Consider the following 22,718-nt stretch of genomic DNA (forward strand, 5'->3'; position numbering starts at 1 on the left):
TTCGTAACTACTCGTCTCTTTCCGTGACGGCATGCCGGAATGGCACGAGTATTTACGAATGCAATACAGCTTCCGCTTTCATGAGCCGAGGTATATATACATATGGAAATTAATTAAGCAACACCAAATTCAAAGACACATAAAAACTTAACAAAGTTTAACGAAGTAATTTTGATGATTGATTATTCAATTTTGATGTATTGACATACAGCATGAGCTTTTCATGGGTTGATATGACGCGCGTGAAGCTTGCACAGCGCACGTGCATTGCTTTAACCTCAACTTTCGAAAAATGCACTTTTTCCCTGGGGTGTTTACAAGCGCAGGTTGTCGATTGCATTCGGTTTTTCATTCATTTCAATGTCATGGCACGTAGGAAATTATCAGAGGCCACTCGTTGGCAAATAATCGGCATGAGGAATGCTGGTATGTCTCTAAGACAAATCGGGACTCAAATCGGACGACATCATTCCATAATTTCAAAACTTTTGAAAAAATACCGGGCCACTAATGAAGTTAAAGACCTGCCTAGACCAGGAAGACCCAGGAAGACCACAGTCCGGGAGGACAGAGCTTTACTGAGACTTGTACGGCGCAGGTCCTTCGACTCGAGCTCTCGGTTGAGACAGGAGTGGCTTCCAGGGAGACCCATCTCGAACAGGACTGTTCGGAATCGTCTGAAAGCTGCAGGATACCGGACAAGGAGGCCAATCAAGCGACCCAGACTGTCTCCAGCCCATAAGGCAGCCCGACTGGCCTGGTGTAATGACCGTTTGCACTGGAACATTGCCTCTTGGAGGAAGGTCCATTTCTCAGATGAGAGCCGGTTCTTGCTGCACATGGTGGACGGTCGTACTCGGGTCTGGAGGCAGAGGAACACAGCAATGGCTCCACGGAACATCCAGGAGACTGTGGCCTTTGGGGGAGGTTCCGTTATGGTATGGGGGTGCATTTCCATGAACTGCAAGTTGGATATCATTACCATCCGTGGCAACCTTAACGGTGTTCGTTACCAACAGGAGGTTCTTGACAGGGCTGTGGTACCTCATTTTGAGAACCATCCTCTGGCAACGAGACCCATATTTATGGACGACAATGCTAGACCTCACAGGGCGCATGCTGTAAATGATTTTTTGCGGCAAAATGCAATTGACAGAATTCCATGGCCTGCCATGAGCCCTGACCTCAACCCCATTGAACATTTGTGGGACTTTATTGGCCGTCGTGTGAGGCAGACAGACCCACCAGTCCATAATCTCAACGAATTGACGGCTGCCCTGCATGAGGAGTGGAACAGGATCCCCCAGAATCAGATCCGGAGACTCATCCAAGGAATGAGGAGGCGTCTGGAATCGGTGGTGCGTGCGCAGGGAGAACACACTAGATATTGATGAAAGTCGGTGTGCAGACTCTCAGATGACTGTTCTTTCTTTCCATGTGACATTTGTGTTAATACACCTGACAACAACGTCTGTGGATGAATAGTAAATTGTGTCCATTTTTTCATGAATTTAAGACAGTTTTAAGAATTTGGATTTCGTTGCAATAAAGCAAAGTCTTGATACTTTTTCCCTTTAAGTTGTTTGTCAGAGATCGTCTGTTGAATAAAAAAGTGTCAAACTATATCAACCCGGCATATTTTGATTGTCAGAACACTTCAAAGTTGCTCCAATAGAAAAAATTGGGGTGTTGCTTGATTAATTTCCAGGTGTATATATAACATACCGAGGTATTTATAACTATTTACTACAGCATTTTTATTTTTATTTCATATAGTTCATGCTCAGCTATGTATTTCGGACCTGTGAATTAGTCTGTATCATTTCTCCCAAATCCGAGTGGCACTGCCAACAAACCTTCGCAGCTGCGACCGCTAACTTTGTTGACATTGGTCAGCTTGGATGTAACGGCGCTTAAGCTGATAGGCTACTGTGAGACTGCGGAGAAAGTAGGGGAGGTAATAAAATTATTGGGCTCGTAGATGCATCCGGAATATACTAGAGATTTTATCGGAACGTGTATACTGGAGATACCGAAGATGACTCTGTAACGACATTTTTCAATTCAGTCAAAGAATTTACGGTTGGTTGTTGAGTATTAAGCAAATCTAGGAAGTCAACGATGAACCATTTTCTAGATACACATGGAATGATATCTATTCAACTAAGTAGTTCGCACTGAGCACCATAATTAACACAGTCAGCAGTGAATGAGTGACGAGTAATAATAAATAAGGCACAATATATCATCAGATATACTGACGGAAGGAAGTTAAGGAACAGAAGTGACAGAAGTTCCAGTTTCGCGTTACACAATGCCATTGGGTGTTGCAGGGAAGGAATTTTTAAGCATACATTTCCATTGTTGGGAGTCTGGCAAACTGTGGCGCAAACAGGGATGCACAACAAAGAGAAAATGACAAGTCTCGGTTCACTCGCATATAGAAAGACTGGTCACTTTTCTTTCTGTTGCGCAGCCTTGTGCTTGTGGTTGACATGAAGCGTGATGCATTCTGTTGTTGGTTTTCCTTACGTTTACTTATTTCCTTCCGTCAGTATATACTACACGACCTGATTTTCTTTAGTACCCGTTGACTGTTCGCATGAGTGTGTATCGTTGTTATCGAGCAATATTCCAGCCATATGGCGGTGGTCTGTAAATAATCCAGTCTTTACCAAGCACATGCTTATGTATATATGCGTTATTTAACATTTTTCCACCTGATATTGACCCGGCGACTATCGGGATCGAGTGTTCAGGCGTGTTGGCTTGGATGACATCGTTTCCTATTGGCGTTGATCGGTGCTCATGCTGTTGATCAGTGGAATGTCTGGTCTAGGCTCGAATATTTACAGACCGCTGTCATAAAACTTGAATACTGCTGAGTGCGGCGTTTAAAAAACACCAAACAAACCTAACTGTTATTCCCAATGACATACCATTCCGGTGTATTATCCGTAGGACATATTGCCACAGTATATACAACTGAATCACACTAGTATGCAAATGTATATCTGCAGTGGATATACATTTTCCCCGGTTGTCAGCCGTACAGCTGGGCGTATGGACATGTATGAAATACCATTGTGCAATTAAACATATGCACTTTACATGGAAGGTACGATAAACAAAACATATACACCAAAAATACTGGACAAAATGACTGATGATTATTTTTCGGTGATACAGTAGGCGCAACGACATGGTTAATTTTGGTTTGAATAAATGAATGATTGAGGCTTTACGCCACCATTAGCAATATTACCGCAATATGTTGGCGAGGACACCAGAAATGGACTTTACACAATGCAGCCATATTTTGAACGTCGGACGTGCCTTCGGCATGACGAGAGAAAACTGCTAAAGTACAGTCGGAAATAGAAATAAAAACATTTTTTTCATTAATCTACAATTAATGTAACTGATATTCGAAAGTGTGAAATATTTGTTAAACTAAGATCGGCCTACTACAGCTCCAGTGTACAGAGATAGGAAACGTGAAAAAAGGGCTTTACTGAGGAGAGATTAGAGCAGAAATGAGCAATGTCCAAAGCCACTTATTTGGAACAGACCATGGCTTCAAGCTAATTAGTGTGCGATGATAATGTGTTATAAATGGCACTTTTTAAATGCACATTTTAAAATTAGACTTAGCTTCATTTTAAACGATAGCTGTCGTAAAAATAATATATTTCATGCCGAAACTATTAAGGATGTAGCTACCATGGAGTCACACTTTCACTATACTATAAAAAGAAACTGGTAGGAGGTTGTCGTCTCAAAAGCTAAACCAGGACAGGTGTCGCTCACGATAGTTAGGGTCGGGCTGGGGGATAGAGATATCACCTAAGATATGATATTCCATCACAGTGTCTCATAACAATTTACTAATAATGTCGATCCCGTATGGTCATGCCACTTATATAGTTTGAGACATTTAATACGGTGCATTTCTATGGGCATCAGGTATCACACTCTTTTACGTATCTTCATATAAACTTCATGAAAGAAAGACAAGTAAGATGTTCATCAACAGATGAGACACATTCAACACACATGAAAAAGCACAAAATATCTTTGGAGATGGTGCCTTATGCCAGTAAGCAGCGCATGCATTTCATCACCAGCCGAGTCGACGGTCTATTGCCATACCTGGCTGAGCGACCTAATTGCCATCTGTAGCCTGATCTATTGTTTTCAGCAGCTAGTCGTAATTTTAAAAACAAAATGTGCGATTTTACCAGTAAACATGTTTTTCTGGATACCCTCTTACGCACCCCACTGTTAAGCCTAGAGAGTTATTTCGACACATCCAGTTTGCAGTTGTGTACATTTGAGGGATACAGCAGCAGCCTAGAAATAGTTTGTTTTCCATTTCCGACATTACTTTAATATTGTCTAAACTCGCGGCTCATCCAAAATCATTATAAACAAACATTAGAATCCGCTACGTACGCCGTAAGGAGTTCAGGGCACGGCAAAATATCTGCGGTGGATATACATTTTCCCCTGTTGTGAGCCGAACAGCAGGGCGTGTGGACATCTATGAATTACCACTGAACCATTAAACTTATTAACATGAAAGGTGCAATAAACAAAACATGAAAATCTTGAACAAAATGATCGATGTTGATTTTTCGGTGAGATAGCAGGCGCAACAACATGGATATTCTGTTTGAAGAAATGAGTGAGTGAGGTTTTACGCCGCCATGAGCAATATTAAAGCAATATATTGGCAGGGACACTACTAATATTCAGTTTGAAAGTGAAGGTTGTCACTATACCATCAGTAAACCCATCTGAGAGCAAAGAGACATTGGTTCAAGCCAGTCAACAACAAGGAGCTTCCCTAACGCTAATGCCTTTCCACAATTGAGTACATTCGTAGAAGTGCAATTCTAATTTCCCCAAATCAAATAATACTATAAAACAATACAATTAGCAAAGTATGCTATCATGTCACTCACACAAACATAAGCTTCAACATAACTTTACAACAAATCTGAGGCCGAAATTAATAGATAAGATGTTTTCACAAATAAGTAGAATTCGTCTTAAAGAGCAGTCAGCCTGCATGCTTAAGACTTGCTCGCTTATATGAGACGTTGCCTGGGGAACCTATGTCCTGATTAGATTCACTCAGTGGAAATGATATGGAGATTCGACTAAAGACTTTCTGTGAGACGAGTTAAGGAACTGCCCACTGAGCTACCCTGACATCATAAGGGGTGTGTAATTATACACTCAGCACAAGACAGTCGGCTCATGTCCCAGGGATCGTCTAGAATGTGGCAGGGACTTGCTGGGGCGGCGATGAGGGTTGATCCTTACGGGGTGGTGAACACGGCAAACAGGGCAGTCGGCCGTTCCTCCACAACACGAACAGTCCCCCGATGAGCTGGACCAACCACAAGATGGCCGCTGTCCACGCTCCTCCCTGGGTAATTAGTAAAATAACATAGAACTGCGTACATGTACAAGAGCCCTCTGCCTTACAATTTGTATCATATATAAGTATGCGCTCCTTACGAATAGCCACTAAACATACTTATAACATACTAATCCTTAATTTCAAGTTCAAAGGTGTATTTAATATTGACAAAAAAGTGTTTGCGATGATGAGACCCAGTAACGAAGGTAAACCCACTGGTAGGATATGTCAAACATTTGGTGGTCTGTTCAAGACATAAATCATTACTAACCTCCGTCTCAAAGATGGGATAATGTTGCACGCCGCTGTGCTCAATGAACTGAAGTCAAAGTATGTTTTGGACAGCGTGGTGTTTCCTAGAAAATGGCATTTTGAACAAAAAGATTTTTTTCCCACCGAGTTAAAAAACTTCAGCTTGTTCAGCTTGATCTGATCAAGTAAATACTAATGCATTGCGTGACCGTGTCACACTTGGTTGGGTCTGTTATTGTGGGGTGCACCTTTGTCAGTTGATTGTCTACATATCCAAACAGCCGAGACAATGTCGCCGTTTGATATCTCAGTGTCGAGAAATGGTCTACAATGTCCTAACTTTGTTTTAAAAAGAAGATTTAATGTTTCCGTATCGGGTTTTTAGGCGGCGTATGGGGTTTTTAGCAGCAGCAGCAGCAGCAGCAGCAGCAACGGGTGTTTCTACTGATAACTGAGGTGGGTCTATAGGGTGATAGCTTGAGTGAATCGGATTTTGAATGTAACTGTCTGTACGTCTGTGCGTTGTATAATAAGTAAGCCAAAATAGATAGCATATGGCTGTATAAACAATTCAATTGAAACATGCTCCGCACAACGCAACGTTAGAAACATTCTTTTTTTCCCCTGTTTAATGAATTTTACTCGACTTGCTGTTTCCGGTATTTAAACTTATACCGAGTAGCTCATATCAAGCTGAGCAAGCAGAAGTCTCAGAGAAGGATCGGCCGTTGATTATGTTCGAATATGCAAGAAATTCAAGCTTAAAAACTGACAGACGCTAGAGACAGCCACCAAAAGATCGTGTTATGTCCTGTTTTGTTCTGTTTATTTTATGTTTCAGTTGCTGGGGGTGATATTGTTTAGAGTCTGTGTGTTGTATTTGCTATCATAGGCTTTGGAGTCCAGGTAATACGAGTTACCTCCCTTTTCCGCTGACGTTTCAACGCACAGGTGTTTATATTAAGTGTCTGTGAAATCATAAACAAACCAAAAGGTACTGATTTATCTTTTCAATCTATGAATAAGTTCACTTCTGTTGGAGTGAAAGTAGCAGATAATGCGCTATGATATTGTGATGATATTACATATATTCACACTTACCTCAGCTGCAGCTAGATTCGAATAGAAAAAGTCCTTTTTTGATTTGTCGTGAATTGGAAACACTGCTGCCTCTGAGCACCTGTTCATAAAGAGTAAAAGTTACCATTACTTAGGCACAATCAGTCAGTAAAGAAGCACAACACGGTGACACAGTCAGTTAGAGAGACAGGACATGGCGGTATAGTCAGTCATTGGAAAGGAAGAGCACGATGGTACAGTTACTCAGTGGATAGACAGGGCACGATGGTATAGTGAGCCAGCCAGCCAGTGGAGAGGCAGGATACGATGTTGTAGTCAGCCAGTGAAGAGAGAGAGAGAGAGAGAGAGAGAGAGAGAGAGAGAGAGAGAGAGAGAGAGAGAGAGAGAGAGAGAGAGAGAGAGAGAGAGAGAGAGAGAGAGAGAGAGAGAGAGAGAGAGAGAGAGAGAGAGAGAGAGAGAGAGAGAGAGAGAGAGTGTAGTCAGCCAGTGAAGAGAGAGAGAGAGAGAGAGAGAGAGAGAGAGAGCAAGCAAGCAAGCAAGCACATGATGTAGGCAGTCAGCCAGGTACCATTGTGTATTGTGCGCTGAGTTTAATATGAGGAAATAGGGTGTACTCACGATCTGCCACCGATGCTGTCGCACAACGTTTTGAAGCCAACACTGATGGTGCAGGCAGATATTAGGACAAAGAAAAATGCAACACCGTCTGCGATGACCTGGATCAGGAACGGTAACTCTGCAAACTGTATTCTGGGGAAAAAAACAACCTTTATCGTTCACTGAAATTGACTGAAAACAGTATCATTTAAGCAATGTCCGACACGGCGGACGCAATAGTTGCAAGATGCAGTTGCCTATTCACAAGTCTGTTATACCTCATAACTACGACTACCCTATTGAGCGGTGGGTTAGCCCAGTGGTTATAGCGGTCGCTCGCTACTCCAAAGACCCAGTTCGATCCCCACATGGGTAGGATGCGGAAAGTCCATTTCCGGTGTCCCTCATCATGATAATGCTGGAATACTGCTAAAATGCAGTAAAACTTAACTCACCCACTGGACCAGTGTACTGCTAGTGTTTCCTTATAAGTCATTCCAATGACAGGTGTAAGAACTTACAGTTTATCCTTGACGATGCCGATGAAGGTGAGGACGGTCAGCACGATGACGGCGATGGGACACAACAAGCAGAATATGACAGCGACGGCGATGCTGTAGTTACATGTCGATGCTGATCCGAATGTTTTCTTTACCTCGGCGTACAGCAAGCAGTTGTTGTCATGTTTATTCTGTAACAGCGAACAGAAAATACTGAACAGTCGCGTTACGTCACATCAAGTAGATGACGTCATGACATTTGCACTTAAGACCAGACAAAAAAAATATATATTCGGGTGCTTACGCCCAGCGTTGTAATAGTTCTGGGCTTCTTTCAAAAAGAACTAAGGTGATCAAAAATCACTTAGATAACCTTAGTATATATTAATGGTCATATGGAACCAAAATAACAAACATAATTAAAACACAATTATCACTTATTCGTGACATGTAATATACATTGCTGATTGTGAAAAACAAATAAACAAAATATATACTAGTATTCGGGTGGTTGCGTTCGAGTGCTTCAACGTTGTAATAGTTCTGGGTCATCTTTCACAAAGCACTAAGGTGATCATAAGTCACTAAGGTAACCTAAAGTAGTGCAATGTTAAGGAATGGAAGTTGAGGATAACCTAAGTAAAGGTTGCTTCGTGAAAGAAGCAACTGTATTTCTGCCAAATGTAATTCTTATCGACGATAATTCTAAGACAAAACACAACAGAAAAGCAACGGTGTCGGTTACCTAAATGAGTATTCTCGTCCAGGGCAGTCTAAGTAAACGTCGTCTCAGTGTATTTCGTTACACTCCACCACTGAGTCTATCAAAACCTAGTAGAAGGTCGCGTCAGGTAACCTTTGAGCAACCAATGACAGTCCAATCAAACGCGAGACGGTTAAATAGATTTAACCAATCAGACAACGGCTACTATTTAGGGATAGGAGGGACTTTCAAAATATTCAGGTCACTGAAACAGATCTCTCCACAAAGAAAAATCCGCATATAGCACAATTATTTGACCTGCAGTATATACGCTTGGTAAGCTGTGTTCTGATTGGTCAGTCTCAAAGGTTACCTGAAGCGACCTCCCATAAGGTTTTGTTAGACTCAGTGGTGGAGTGTAACGAAAAGTACTGAGGGAAAGTTTACTTAGACTGCATTCAGGGCTAAATGACGCTGTGCTCTATTGACGTGTCTGCCCTCTACACTAAGGACATAAAACCCAACTGATTAACAGTTTGATGACGGTTTACGTTCGGGTTAAATATCATCACCAAGTTAATTCAGTTACATCTGTCTTTAACGTAAACTATATGGGGCAATATGAATGTCAGGATTCTACCACCAACGTAAATGTAGATTTATGAAATACGCTGTACCACCATGTATAGTGTAATAAAGTACACTTTCGCCCTGAACTCGTGCAATAAAGCACACATTTACCATGAACTGGTATAGTTAAAGTACGAGGATGCTTGCGTCGGTGTCCTAAATTAAGAATCCCTCGCACTGGGCTAACTCACGCGCCATTCCTTTGACGTGTCTGTCACCCAACGGTAACATAAACTTTACCTGACAAAACACATGATAAACGGTTTGATGACGGTTATACGTTCGGGTTAAATATCTTCTCCGAATTACTTTAACTAAATCTGTGATTAATTTAAACCATATGAGGCAATATGAACGTCGCATTTCTACTACCAACGTAAGTTTAGATCAGCACATGAAGCAGACTAGTCATGCGACATTCCACGAGTACATTGTGGGAATGTAAACACCGTGTCCCTAGAAAATTGTCAGTCGAACTATGTGACGTTTTATCCGTCGGAAAACATAAACGTAATGTTTCCACCAGTGATGTCAGGTGAGTGAGTTTACTGTAGTAGGCTGTACGAGGTGATGACAGCTGACAAGCATCGTGACGCCGTTTACATTGTGACGTGATGCAAAAGTGTTCGATTACGAGGGGGCAGAACACATTGTGACGTAATACAAAATATCGTCTGAGTACTGCTGGTGCCTTTGATCTTTCACCGAAGCATCTAAGAACAAGTGTTTGCCACATATATGGCAATGTCCCCCGCCGCTAAAGAACAATGAAATATTAATAACATTAACCTTGAAATTAAGGTCAAGGTCACCAAAACTAACCGGTGTCTGCGTAATCCCCAATGTAGGCTGTCACTAATTTTGAAAATGTTGCGTACACTAGTTCATGAGGTATCGCGTAAACAAGATTCTGAAAAGTGGCCAAAGTGGCGTGGTGACTTTCAAAATAAGGTCAAGGTCACCACAATTGACTGGTGTCTGCGTAATCCCCCAATGTAGGCTGTCACCAAATCTGAAGATGCTGGGTACAATATGATACAATGAGATATCACGTTAACAAGAATCGGGATGTACGTGCAGACGCCGCTGAATACACAGTCCTCAGCTCCGCGTTGCTTTCCATCGGTGCATTGTGGGAATGGTAACACAGCGATTCTACTGGAGAATGCTGTCGTGTCGCTGTTTAACTATGAGTCGAACTGAGACATTATATCCACCGAAATGTTTCTACCTATGATGTTAGCCGAGCGAAGCAACTGCAAACCAAGAAACGTTATGCTGTGGAGAAGTTTACAGAAGTAGGGGGATGAGACGATGACAACTGTCATCGCTACGTTTGTTAACAAGCTAGTGTACGTTCCAGTACGAGGGGGCAGACTAGAGTGGCGTTATGACGTCAATACATTGTGACTGATAAAGTACTTTCGGAGCGATTGATCTTTCACCCAATCACCACAGAACGTAAATAATTGTCTTCAGATTTCCTTAACATTTAAGAAACCTGAATGTGACATTCGTCCTTGAATAGGCACTTGTTGGCAATACTCACTCACATTTCGTCGCCTGAAAACCAGAAAGTTCTTGGTCTTAAAAACTGTTTTAGAGAAAATCGATCTTGAAATGTAGCGCAACAGTATTTTCAAAACTGTTCGATCAATTTTTTTTAAATTATGCACATACATTGTGTTATATCAAAACAGCCAAAAGCATGTTAAAGTTCTAGAAATATATAAAACATTTACTCCAAGCACTTGTAACTCGGTCCCGTAGATTTGTTCTTTGTATCAGAAATGCAGCTGAATCAATATTGTACGATTATTTCTCTCGTGCCAGGATGTATTTTTGTTGTCATAAATGTTCCGATGTTCCATTTTTATGTCAATACTGAGGATAATAACTCTCAATGTCCATCTCATGTCACGCGATCCAACCTGATTTGCTGATTGGTCCAGTAATCACTAGGAATACTGTCTATACTCAAGTAGTGTTGTATTATTGAGATAAAATGATGTAAAACCACTTTCAAGGAAATATATCACGGTGAAAAGTTTGTACGGAGCTTCCCAACTTTCACCAAAAAGAGTCACCAATAGACTGTCCAGTTGGGCTATATAACGCCTTATAACTCTTTCCCTTAAACAATTTTGTGAGCATTTAAAGCGTCATTTTCTGTAATATAATACATTTAAAAATATAGGATTAGAATCCTGAGGCTTCGGAAGACTGGGAATGTTTCATGTGACATGGAAAATGCACGTACACACAAATATTTCTTATAAGATTATTGCTTTACAAATCAGAAAACATCACGTAAAACTGTAAACTAGTGTCAGCTATATTTGTACTGGACCCATAAACTAAAAAAAATATACACAGGATTTCCTGTTATGCGGAAAACCAAGACAGAGAGCGAGACCACCCGATATAAACTGTTTGTCGACTCTTACGACAAGCATGGGCCATGCTGAAGGATGGTGTGTTCCCTCACTCGGTTCCGCACAGTCCTGGCATTGACTGGTGAGTGAGTTTAGTTGCACTAAGCAATATTCCAGCTATATGTCGGCGGCCCGTAGATAATCGAGTCTGGACCAGACAATCCGGTGATCAATAACATGAGCATCGATCTGCGCAATGACATGTGTCAACCAAGTCAGCGATCCTGACCACCCGATCCCGTTAGTCGCCTCTTATGGCAAGCATGGGTTGCTGAAGGCCTATTCTACCCCGGGACCTTCACGGGTCGATATTGATTGGACAAAAGCAAGAAATGTCCGAGCTGTCCAACTGGTGGGGAGAAACGATTCCAGACGAATGCGGTCGTCTTTGCTGACGTGACGTCACACGTGTGCGGCTGATCCGATCGACGATCGTGTTCCCATTAAGTTAAAAAAGAATCACCACAGAGATGAGATCGTGTTTCGATGGACACCAAAATGCCCGTCCACTTCATGTTGGGTCATTCTAGTCTCCAGCATACCCACAGTAGAGACGATGATTTTCTGTAAGGCGTGACTTATGCGCAGTTAAGGTTGAAACTAACGTGTTTTCCGCAACATCAAGATGCTAGAGGATAATCAAGCGCTCTTCAGTTTTCAGTATCAGGTGTGTGAAGTTCAGGAGTCTAAAAGCATGTAAAAAGTGTGTAAGAGTACACGTACCATGCGCGATAAATGACATTACATGTCGTGCAAGGCGATTTACGGCATGTTTAATAAGGTTACTTTTCAACAGCTTTTAATGTGTGCAATTTTATGTTATGCATGGTTACTTTTTTCCGTTTGTATATAAACCTGACATTAGTCATGACTAATGTCCACATACAGCTGGTCTTTGGCGCTAGTCCAAAACACAAGTAAACCTCATTTATAAAGATTAAGTTCGGCATAGCTGAGCTATGTCAAAATGTTCCTTGTCTTGGCTTTGTTGCGCTGGGTGTTGCATCCAGCATTGAAGAAGTAAATTTGTTATTGGGATAAATATGTGAATCACTGTCATGTGATCCTCAGTACACCCTATCAGCGTTATCACTTATAATATTCATACGCATCAGACCAGTGAATCAATGATCGATGCTCACGGTTTTAATCACTGGATTGTCTGGTCCAGAGTAAACATTTACAGACAGCCACCATATAGGTGTGTTACTACTGAGTGCGGACAAGACACGTACCGTTAAACTGCAAGAAATTCAATCACTAAGAAAATGAATATTTCAAGTATTTAGCACAAATGAGACATTGCCATCTTATTTAAACATGTTATGCAGCCCTGTTCCGCCGACTGTTTTGGGGCGTAGACCTGGTTTCGCTTCCTCACATGGTACAATGTGTGAAGCCCAATTCTGGTCCCCGCCGCGATATTACTGTAATATTGCTAAAAGCGCCTACAACCAAACTAACTCACTCACTCCGCGGACTATATACTTTCAATTATAGACAGAGAATAGGATGACGTTCAGCGTAGTAGTACCAGCCGCAGCCTTTAGTAGGAGTTCTTTTACGGAAGTAGTTCTATCGGGGTGTTGCACCGAGAGCTCGACGCTGGTCAACTTCCGTTACATTGTGTGTAACATGAGGTTACGTGTCAACACTTGCTTCAAGTTGAACGTGAGGTCACTCAAGACTAAACAATCGCCACATCGCCTTTAGTACATTAAGTCTGGATTTTCCGGTTATCAGTTTCTAAACTGTGATTTTATTTTTAGTTCAAAAGAGCATGACGTAAAGTTCAACACTAAATTCATATTTGTGGTTGTATGTCTAATAGTTTATAGTACATCGGAACATGAAACACTGATATAGTCACAATAAAACGAAACGAGCATACCGCTTTCACATGTCAGCATAGAAAGGACGATGAGTTTAAATAATTATGAAGGATAAATTACATGAAAATTATGAAGGAAATGGATATTAGTTTTAAAAATCATTCCTATATTACATATAGAGCCTTAAAGCAAACAGATCATTGGTTTACAGGATAATTCCAATGTTATACAAAACTTCATTTAGGAAGATCAGTATAAATTATAACTGACAGATTATATTTTAAAAACGTCTAAGGATTTTATCTATTTTATTATTAATTCTGGGAATTCATAAAAATAATTTTGAAATTGTACAGATAACAACACGTCTATGTGACTGGCGCCCTTCGACTGTTCTGTCCTCTTATTCAGACATGTATTTTATTCTTAATAACATGCAGAGCATGATCATTTAGTACAGCCTTGGAGCTAGGCTAGACACTTCCGTTCGCTGGAACACCACAAGGGTCATTCAGTCAGGGAATGTGATTAATGACACAATGTTATGGGTGCGGTGGATTTAGCTGGGGTGACCCTAGCTATAGTTCCTACAACACTGTCTTGAAGGAAAATATGAGATAACGTAACGCGTGTAGCAGACTTATTATCCCGGAACGTCATTAAATACCAGCCTGACCTACTTGAAAATTAAAGGAAAGCTTGCATATGAGAAGATATTTTCTATGTCAAGGCTGGTCCACATCGAGACTTGAAACTAGAAATATTTCTAGTCCGCCTTGATTGAACTGCTGTCACCGGAGACCATATAATATTATATGGTCTCTGCTGTCACCGAGAACCAGGACAGAGAAATTTGGAACGTTGTCAGAAGAAAACAAGCCAAGGATACGTTACTAAGGCATTCGATGCCTTGAAATGGGTTGTGCATCATCATGAGTCAATGTGTCTTCTCGTGATGCCGTTGTAGTGTTTACTCGTACAGATGAAAGGCTGTTTGTAACACTGTCCAAACCAAGGACATGTAATATCATCTTACATATACAAGTATCCAATCCCATCCTCGCTTTAAATTATTAATAATGAACTTCACATAGGGCAGGCCTTGAGTACGATACGACAAATATTGATTATGAATGTCACATAAGTATATACAAGCCTTAATTTGTCCTAAAAACCTTGCCTTTTGTGTGCGTGTCATCGATACGACGACACACAGCGAACGACGACAGCGAGCCGAGCAGAAATGTTTATACTCCACTAGCTAACGAAGCATGAAGTGACCTGCCACACAACGCTCGCCCATGTCAAGTGGCGGCAAATAGGACACATTCAGTGGAAGAAACAATCGTAGTTACACTTACCATGCTTACTGCTAGAGCCGAAAATATTACAAAACTACATAATATGATGACAGCATACAGGACTGTCCTGACAATGAGGATCAAGCGAGCCGACATCACGAAAGCCATTGCAGAGCTCGAGAATCCGTCCCAAGAAATGCGTCTTGGCAAGAGTTACCCCCCTTTGTGAAAACATCGGCTTAACACAGGAAAATGGCGGGTAAGATGGAGATGTGATTATACGACCGGTTCAAACATTCTTGTTATGGCCTTTATCTCAGTGTTGTCAAGCACTTGTTCAGTCACAGATACACAGCTTGGGGTGAGAGAACGTATAGCAGTCAGTTTATAGTTTAACTTCAGGTGTACTGAACTTGACGGTATGCTTGCGCCCCGGGGCTACAAGCTGCCAGAGTGAGTATGGTTTTATGCCGCCCTAAACACGATACCCGTATCATATCTCGACAGTTTTGTCAAATATATGGCTTTCTACATGGCCTGCTTCTAAATTAATTGAAACTCGGGTGAAAATAAAGTCTTTGCATTCAGACTTTTAAAAAAAATGCATCTAAGGATCCGGTCATTCCAGCTAATGATTTTGAGGATGATTTGAAGATTTTACTTACCTATCACCGGCATATATGGATAATCGTTAAAACATCGCTTGGTACCCAAAACAAAGTAATCAAACAAACAGATGGAGACGAAACAACCGTGTGGCGAAATTCTGCAGGACGTTTTGATGACAGAATGGAGTCTAGTATACTCTGGCAGGTTACGATTCACATGTGATAATATTTGTCCATATGGATATACGAGATAAACTCATGGAAGAAAATACGTCCATGACAGCACCGAGGTACACAAACTCAAGACTAAACAAATAAGAAAAAAGACCTTTAATAAGCGTGGTCACGAACAAGCTTTAACATAAATCAATAAAAGTAGTTGGCAATGAGATGGATCAAAACAATATTGACTGGGTGATGTTACGCCTCTGAATCATTATTCATACGTACACACGGCACACCAAACGGACCAGGATCTCACTCCACAAAGCGTTCGTAACGTACCGACCTGTCGTAATGTAGTTTATCATAGGCTTACGAATGTCTTAGGGCTACAAACGTTGTGTGGATCGGAACTCAGATGTATGCGCAGGCAAACTTGTTTCTCACAATACCGGGGAAATGAAAGTAACACAGAAACAAACACGAACACATTACTGACCAGAGATGTGGTTCACACGGGTGTCACGGAAACATATAACCTTGTGTCTGCTTTTCTGCGTCAGTTCCCATCAGAAGGTGTTTTTAATAGTCGTCTTTAAAATCCAGTTTCCAAATGTTTACGTTCTATATGTTTACTTACATAACCACAACTCACTGCATGACCGGATATATTAAACACTGACAAGGTGTGAAACCATTAGAAAGAAACCTTAATTCTGACTAGTGCCCTTTCCGCACGTGAAAACGAAGTCGAAACGGTGAAAAACTACAATATCGGAATAAGCAATTATCCTGATTCCTCTTTCTCTCTGTACTCAGTGTGGCTTCGGGTACTTTTCTTTAGAGATGGTGGATGCACCTGTTCAAAATCACAATAACTGTTTTATCATTATCAATGTGGGTGGGCCAGTTTAGTTTTACACGGCTGTTAGTAATATCTAACAAATAACAGGGCCAGAGACACCAGAAATGAGCTTCACACATTGTACCCATGATGGAATCGAACCGTAGTCATCTGCCTGACAAGCGAACCCTTTAACCACTAGGCTACCATACTGCCACTTTATTAATGTAGTATCCTAACCACATATGCTGAGGAAGAAGGCCATGGGTTGTTTACTCCCCATTTAATTTTGGTTGATTAATAAAACCATGGAAATCCCCCCAGAGCTAGGTAATGGTGTCAAATATACAGTGGAAGCTGTCAAAACCGGCATCGGTCCAATCTGGCAAGTTACCAACAGCAGCATAAAATGTCAGTCTTGCCCATGACTTGACCATTTATCATCAGCTCTACAATCCGGTAAGTTGTCTCCACTGGAATATTTCTTCAGTCCCGATGAGTGCCAGTTTAAACAGCTTTTACTGTACAGCAAATGCTGGATAACAGGGGACGTTATTTGTGTCAATAATATTTACTCTGTTCTAAAAGATTCAGCCACGATTTATGTACGGGGAGAAATAGAGTAGACAAAAAGCTTCAAATGTAAACCAAATTGGAGATTTGGACCCCAGAACTGCTCGATGTGCGACCAGCATTTCTAATGCTTCCATGAGTAATGGATGTCCCATTCATGGGGTGCTTGATACTGCTAGAGGCCACACATGGGCTGCCATCAAACACATTTTGTCCAAGCGGTCACCTAGAATCGGTCAGGATCTTGTTGGGAAGGCGAGTGGATGGCCACTAGTGACGATGGTGTTTCCGAACGACAGCACAGGCGACCATTCCTCCACAGCATCAGCAGCCCTCCAATCAGCTGGAGCAACCATGCGATGACCGCTGTCCACGCTCCTCTCTTGGTCAGTCGAAAGAGGAAAGGATTATGCATTTCACTTAAATAATCACATCGTTTAATTTGAACTTTCCTGATACAATGCCAATATTAATTTTGTTTTGTCCATCATCTTGTATTGTAAATAGCTGTTTTCAAAGTGAATATTACCACTTCACACAGCAAGGGATTCTGTCAGCCTGGTTTCCGGAGTCTGATGCGCCTGCGCTAATGCAGTCAGAACTTAAGCGCAGGGGCAGCAGTCCCCAGGAACCAGACCGGGATTCTGTCGATTTCTATGTACAACACAAGTTGACAGGACAGCCACTGGAAATTTCCCGTTGTACATGAACGAGAAACCATATCTTCTACTTCGATGTCAGAAATGTTGGTTCTTTAATGCTGCATTTAGGTATATTCTATGTAAATGATATACTGGGCCGCCATAAAACTGGAATATCGCTGAGTACAGCCTAAAACAAAACACACTTACTCACTATTACTTGCATGTAAATGCACTGATTTTGAAGTGTTTTTGAGGTACCTCTGTTGTTGATAGATTCTGGTAGAAATCTTTATCTTCTGATATCTCATCTGTTATGATTGACGCAGTGGAACACCTGTGGAGGAGACACTGAGTTTTGTTTACTAAGTAGTATTTAACTCACATGTTCATATACAAACGACATAATGCTGACCTGCCTCGTGTACATGGATGATAAGAAGTAATAAACAAATTAATACAACCAGGGTGATTTTGAATCTATGCTAAATATACCTGTGGGTAACTGCAAAGAGAAACAACATATCTGTTGATTCATGCATTAAAAACATATGACTAAAAACCTGGACACGATGGTACAGTCAGTCACTGGAACGGCAGGATACGATGTTAAAGTCCTATAGTCAGTCACTGGAGACGCAACACACGATGGTACAGTCAGTCACTGGAACGGCAGGATACGATGTTAAAGTCCTATAGTCAGTCACTGGAGACGCAACACACGATGGTACAGTCAGTCACTGGAGAGGCAGGACACGATGTTAAAGTCCTATAGTCAGTCACTGGAGACGCAACACACGATGGTACAGTCAGTCACTGGAGAGGCAGGACACGATGTTAAAGTCCTATAGTCAGTCACTGGAGACGCAACACACGATGGTACAGTCAGTCACTGGAGAGGCAGGACACGATGTTAAAGTCCTATAGTCAGTCACTGGAGACGCAACACACGATGGTACAGTCAGTCACTGGAGAGGCAGGACACCATGGTGTAGTCAATCACTGGAGATGCAGCACACAATGGTATAGTCAGTTACTGGAGAAGCACTCACGGTGGTAGTAGTCAGTCACTTGAGAGGCAGGACATGATAGTATAGGCATTCAAAGGAAAGGCAGGTCACGGTGGTATAGTCAGCCACTGGAGATGCAGCACGCGATGATATAGTCAGTCATTGGAGAGGCAGGTCACGGTGATATAGTCAGTCATTGGAGAGACAGGTCAGGATGATATAGTCAGTCATTGGAGATGCAGCACGCGATGATATAGTCAGTCATTGGAGAGGCAGGTCAAGATGATATAGTCAGTCATTGGAGAGGCAGGTCGTGATGATATAGTCAGTCATTGGAGAGGCAGGTCACGGTGATATAGTCAGTCATTGGAGAGGCAGGTCGTGATGATATAGTCAGTCACTGGAGAGGCAGGTCAAGATGATAGTCAGTCATTGGAGAGGCAGGTCAGGGTGATATAGTCAGTCATTGGAGAGGCAGGCAGTGATGATATAGTCAGTCATTGGAGAGGAAGGTCACGAGGATATAGTCAGTCATTGGAGAGGAAGGTCACGATGATGTAGTCAGTCATTGGAGAGGCAGCAAGCGATGATATAGTCAGTCATTGGAGAGGCAGCAAGCGATGATATAGTCAGTCATTGGAGAGGCAGCAAGCGATGATATAGTCAGTCATTGGAGAGGCAGGTCAGGATGATATAGTCAGTCATTGGAGAGGCAGGTCGTGATGATATAGTCAGTCATTGGAGAGGCAGGTCACGGTGATATAGTCAGTCATTGGATAGGCAGGTCGTGATGATATAGTCAGTCATTGGAGAGGCAGGTCGTGATTATATAGTCAGTCATTGGAGAGGCAGCAAGCGATGATATAGTCAGTCATTGGAGAGGCAGCAAGCGATGATATAGTCAGTCATTGGAGAGGCAGGTCAGGATGATATAGTCAGTCATTGGAGAGGCAGGTCGTGATGATATAGTCAGTCATTGGAGAGGCAGGTCACGGTGATATAGTCAGTCATTGGATAGGCAGGTCGTGATGATATAGTCAGTCATTGGAGAGGCAGGTCGTGATTATATAGTCAGTCATTGGAGAGGCAGGTCACGGTGATATAGTCAGTCATTGGAGAGGCAGGTCGTGATGATATAGTCAGCCATTGGAGAGGCAGGTCACGGTGATATAGTCAGTCATTGGAGAGGCAGGTCGTGATGGTTTTGATGGTTTTTTCACTGGAGAGGCAGGATAGGATGGTATAGCCAGTCCGTCCAGTGACAAGGGCACAAAGGAACATCCCATAATTGGCAGTGGAAAGAAAATAAAGGATGCACTCACAGCTCATCTGAGTCGCCAAGGATGCTGTAGCAAAGGTTCTTTAGGCCAATAGTAATGGAGCAGGCAGACCCAAGGACCAGGAAAAATGCAACACCATCTGTGATGACTTGTAGCAGGGAGGGGAACCCTGCAAACTGTGCCCTGGAAACATACATTGACTGAATATGTACAGTTAGCAAGATGCTACAAATACCATGCGCTTGGGGCACCAAGATAGGTTTGTCCATCCAGTTTGGAAATAGAGAAAAGGGTATTCAGAGAACCTATTAAGGGTTATTCCTTTCCTCTGTAACCGTGGGAATATAATTTGCAGTGGAATCTTTCCATAAACTGGTAGCACATCAAATCACCTCTCAGAGCAGTTTCCATGATCTAGTGACTCACTCCGGATACCACACAGCCTGTCTGTTTGCAGTTCAATTAAGTCCAAGAAAATGCTTGAAAGAAAATTGTATGTTTCAAGCTGTTGAAAACATTGAAATTGTCTGCCATAAAATTTATCTTTTGATTGTTTCCTGTTTTTTTAAACAGGCATAACATTTTGTTTTTAATGAAGAATATCAAATCTCTGTATATTTGAAAATTTGATGTAAATTTCCTATGAAATTTTACTCGACATACACATTGCTGGTTGTCATCACCAAAGAGAGTGAGTTGACTTTTACACCGCTTTTGGTAGTATTCCAGCAATATCTCGGCGGCGGACACCCGAAATGGATTTCATACATTGTACCAATGTGTGGAATCGAACCCAGGTCTTGGGAGAGATGGGTGAACGCTTTAACCATCTGGCCACCCAACTGCCCTTATAACAAATGGGTATGCACCACAAAAGTGATTTCGTAATACAGCAAGCAATCGAGATGAATGAACACAATGAAAAGCTACATCTACCAACAGCCTTGTACCACTAGCTTACATCCCCTCCTTTCTGATACTGATGAAGGTGGCGATGATGACTGTGATGGGATACAACAGGCAGAACATTACAGCGATGACGATGCTGTAGTTACAGGACAATTTGGAACCCCGCGACATGTTTTCTATCGAGTACAGCAAACATTTGTTGTCGTGTTTAGTCTGCAACACAGAGGAAAAACAACAATATTACACACTATAACATATTATAGTGTCAATAAATAGTGTCAATTTTTTCGTTAGCCGATCAGTCGCACTCAGCAATGACATGCACTCTGTACTGCTGGACACATATTAGATGACCCTGTGCAGTACACGCATTTGTGACAAGTAGGCGGGGCAGGTAATGTAGACGAATACAGTGGCTGCTACAGGTACATAAGGTAGATCGGGGATTAACCCTGTGCAATACATGGCTGACCGAACTCAGCGGCGCTTCTGTTTAACACGTGTCCAGTAATTTGATATAACAATCAAAACATGATTCCCACGGGGAAATTGAACTTTTCAACATGTAGACGACAAACCGTTTGCCTCTTATATCAAATGTAATGTTCTGGAGGGCGTTCCATATATACAGATTGGGGTCATTTGTCAGGTCGTGGCTCATCTAACATCTAATATTTGTCAAGCAGTAAATGATTGAGTCTGTACAAGACAATCCAGTGGTTGAAAACATAAGCATCAATAGAGATGGTATAGGATGACACGTACTTGCCAAGTCTGTAAGTCTCACCAGATCACCTGTTAGACAGACGGGTTGCTGAAGACAAATTCTAACCTGAATCTTCACGGGTAATTTGGACATTAGACTCAGTGGGGTCTGATGTGTTTGACCATTTCCCATTGATCGCACTGTTTGGAATGTAAGGGAACCCCTGCTTGACCTATGACACACGGTAAACATGACTTCTATTGGTGAGGCAACTCAGCCATCCCGACCATTATGGCATGTGGAATACACGACAGGAACCGAAGAATCAGGCGTGTCGCAAGTCACTTTTTTCGCGAAAGCCCGATACTGCAAAATATTATATTTAGATAGACTTGAGGGCTTACCCAATTTATCAACATTTTCAACAATCATGTTTAAGCTTTTTTCGTTATAATTGTAGTTATACGCTCCTGAGTATAGTGTTGAGCACCAAGCAAGTTCTTTGGGGCCGTTCGTTCATAATTCATCGTCGACAATTATACAAAATTGCTGACACGCCTAGTGCACAAAATTTTGACCCGCCTACCTCCACATCGGTTCTGTCGCAAGAACTGGTCGTTGAGCAGAGTAACCTCCCTTGACCAGACATTGCTGATTAATGGTAACTTTTTGAGATGTGGGTGTGAACACTGTTGAGAAAGAGGGGATGCGCACTTCATTCTCACCAGTTTCTGTGGTCATATAACAAAATTGCTGGATAAAAGGGGACGTGCATGCGCACCCCCGTATGGATCCGTATATGGCCATCTATAAGCCGCTGTCTGCTTACTACACACCACCCATATATCATGGGTTCATGTTAGTGAAAGCTGTCTCATAACTAATATCATATTCATAATGTGGTTTCAAAAGCATGGTCTACATGCCAAGAAAATGAACAGACATAGTGAAACACTTACCATGCTTACTGCTAGTGCTGAAAATATTATAAGGCTACATATTACGCTCACAGTATAGAGCACGGTCCTAAAAATAAGGATCGGAAGGGGTGATATGTTGATATTAACAGGCATATTGCAGAGCCACAATTCCGTGTTGCCGCCAGGAGTGTTGACCAGAATTACCTCCCTTGTGGAGACCTTGACATTTAAATGCGACGTGATATCTTATACTGGTTTCCCTGCCCTAGAGCGCTTGTGCTCTTCGACGCGCTAAGGTATTATT

At 41.9% G+C, this 22,718-nt stretch overlaps 2 protein-coding genes across 3 annotated transcripts; both read right to left on the reverse strand.

Annotated features, from left to right (window-relative positions):
• Positions 1-1,754: 1,754 nt before the first annotated feature.
• Positions 1,755-14,988, reverse strand: LOC137293409 (transmembrane protein 179B-like). The gene is made up of 5 exons (XM_067823927.1): positions 14,822-14,988; positions 7,882-8,051; positions 7,382-7,513; positions 6,785-6,863; positions 1,755-5,437 (listed from the first exon to the last, which is right to left on the reverse strand). The coding sequence occupies exons 1-5, from the start codon at positions 14,927-14,929 to the stop codon at positions 5,282-5,284; spliced, it is 645 nt and encodes a 214-aa protein (XP_067680028.1). The 5' UTR covers positions 14,930-14,988; the 3' UTR covers positions 1,755-5,281.
• A 696-nt stretch (positions 14,989-15,684) lies between these two features.
• On the reverse strand, positions 15,685-22,614 carry LOC137293407 (transmembrane protein 179B-like). 2 transcript variants are annotated; one of them, XM_067823925.1, is made up of 5 exons: positions 22,454-22,614; positions 20,841-21,001; positions 19,922-20,062; positions 17,851-17,926; positions 15,685-17,330 (listed from the first exon to the last, which is right to left on the reverse strand). In XM_067823925.1, exons 1-5 carry the CDS (start codon positions 22,565-22,567, stop codon positions 17,175-17,177), a joined length of 648 nt encoding a protein of 215 aa, XP_067680026.1. In that variant the 5' UTR covers positions 22,568-22,614; the 3' UTR covers positions 15,685-17,174. The 2 variants fall into 2 exon arrangements, with proteins under 2 accessions (XP_067680026.1, XP_067680027.1); XM_067823926.1 differs by lacking the exon at positions 22,454-22,614 and adding an exon at positions 22,081-22,183.
• Between the last annotated feature and the right edge of the window lie 104 nt (positions 22,615-22,718).

This window comes from Haliotis asinina, chromosome 8 (assembly GCF_037392515.1).
Source record: "Haliotis asinina isolate JCU_RB_2024 chromosome 8, JCU_Hal_asi_v2, whole genome shotgun sequence".
Lineage (NCBI taxonomy): Eukaryota > Metazoa > Mollusca > Gastropoda > Lepetellida > Haliotidae > Haliotis > Haliotis asinina.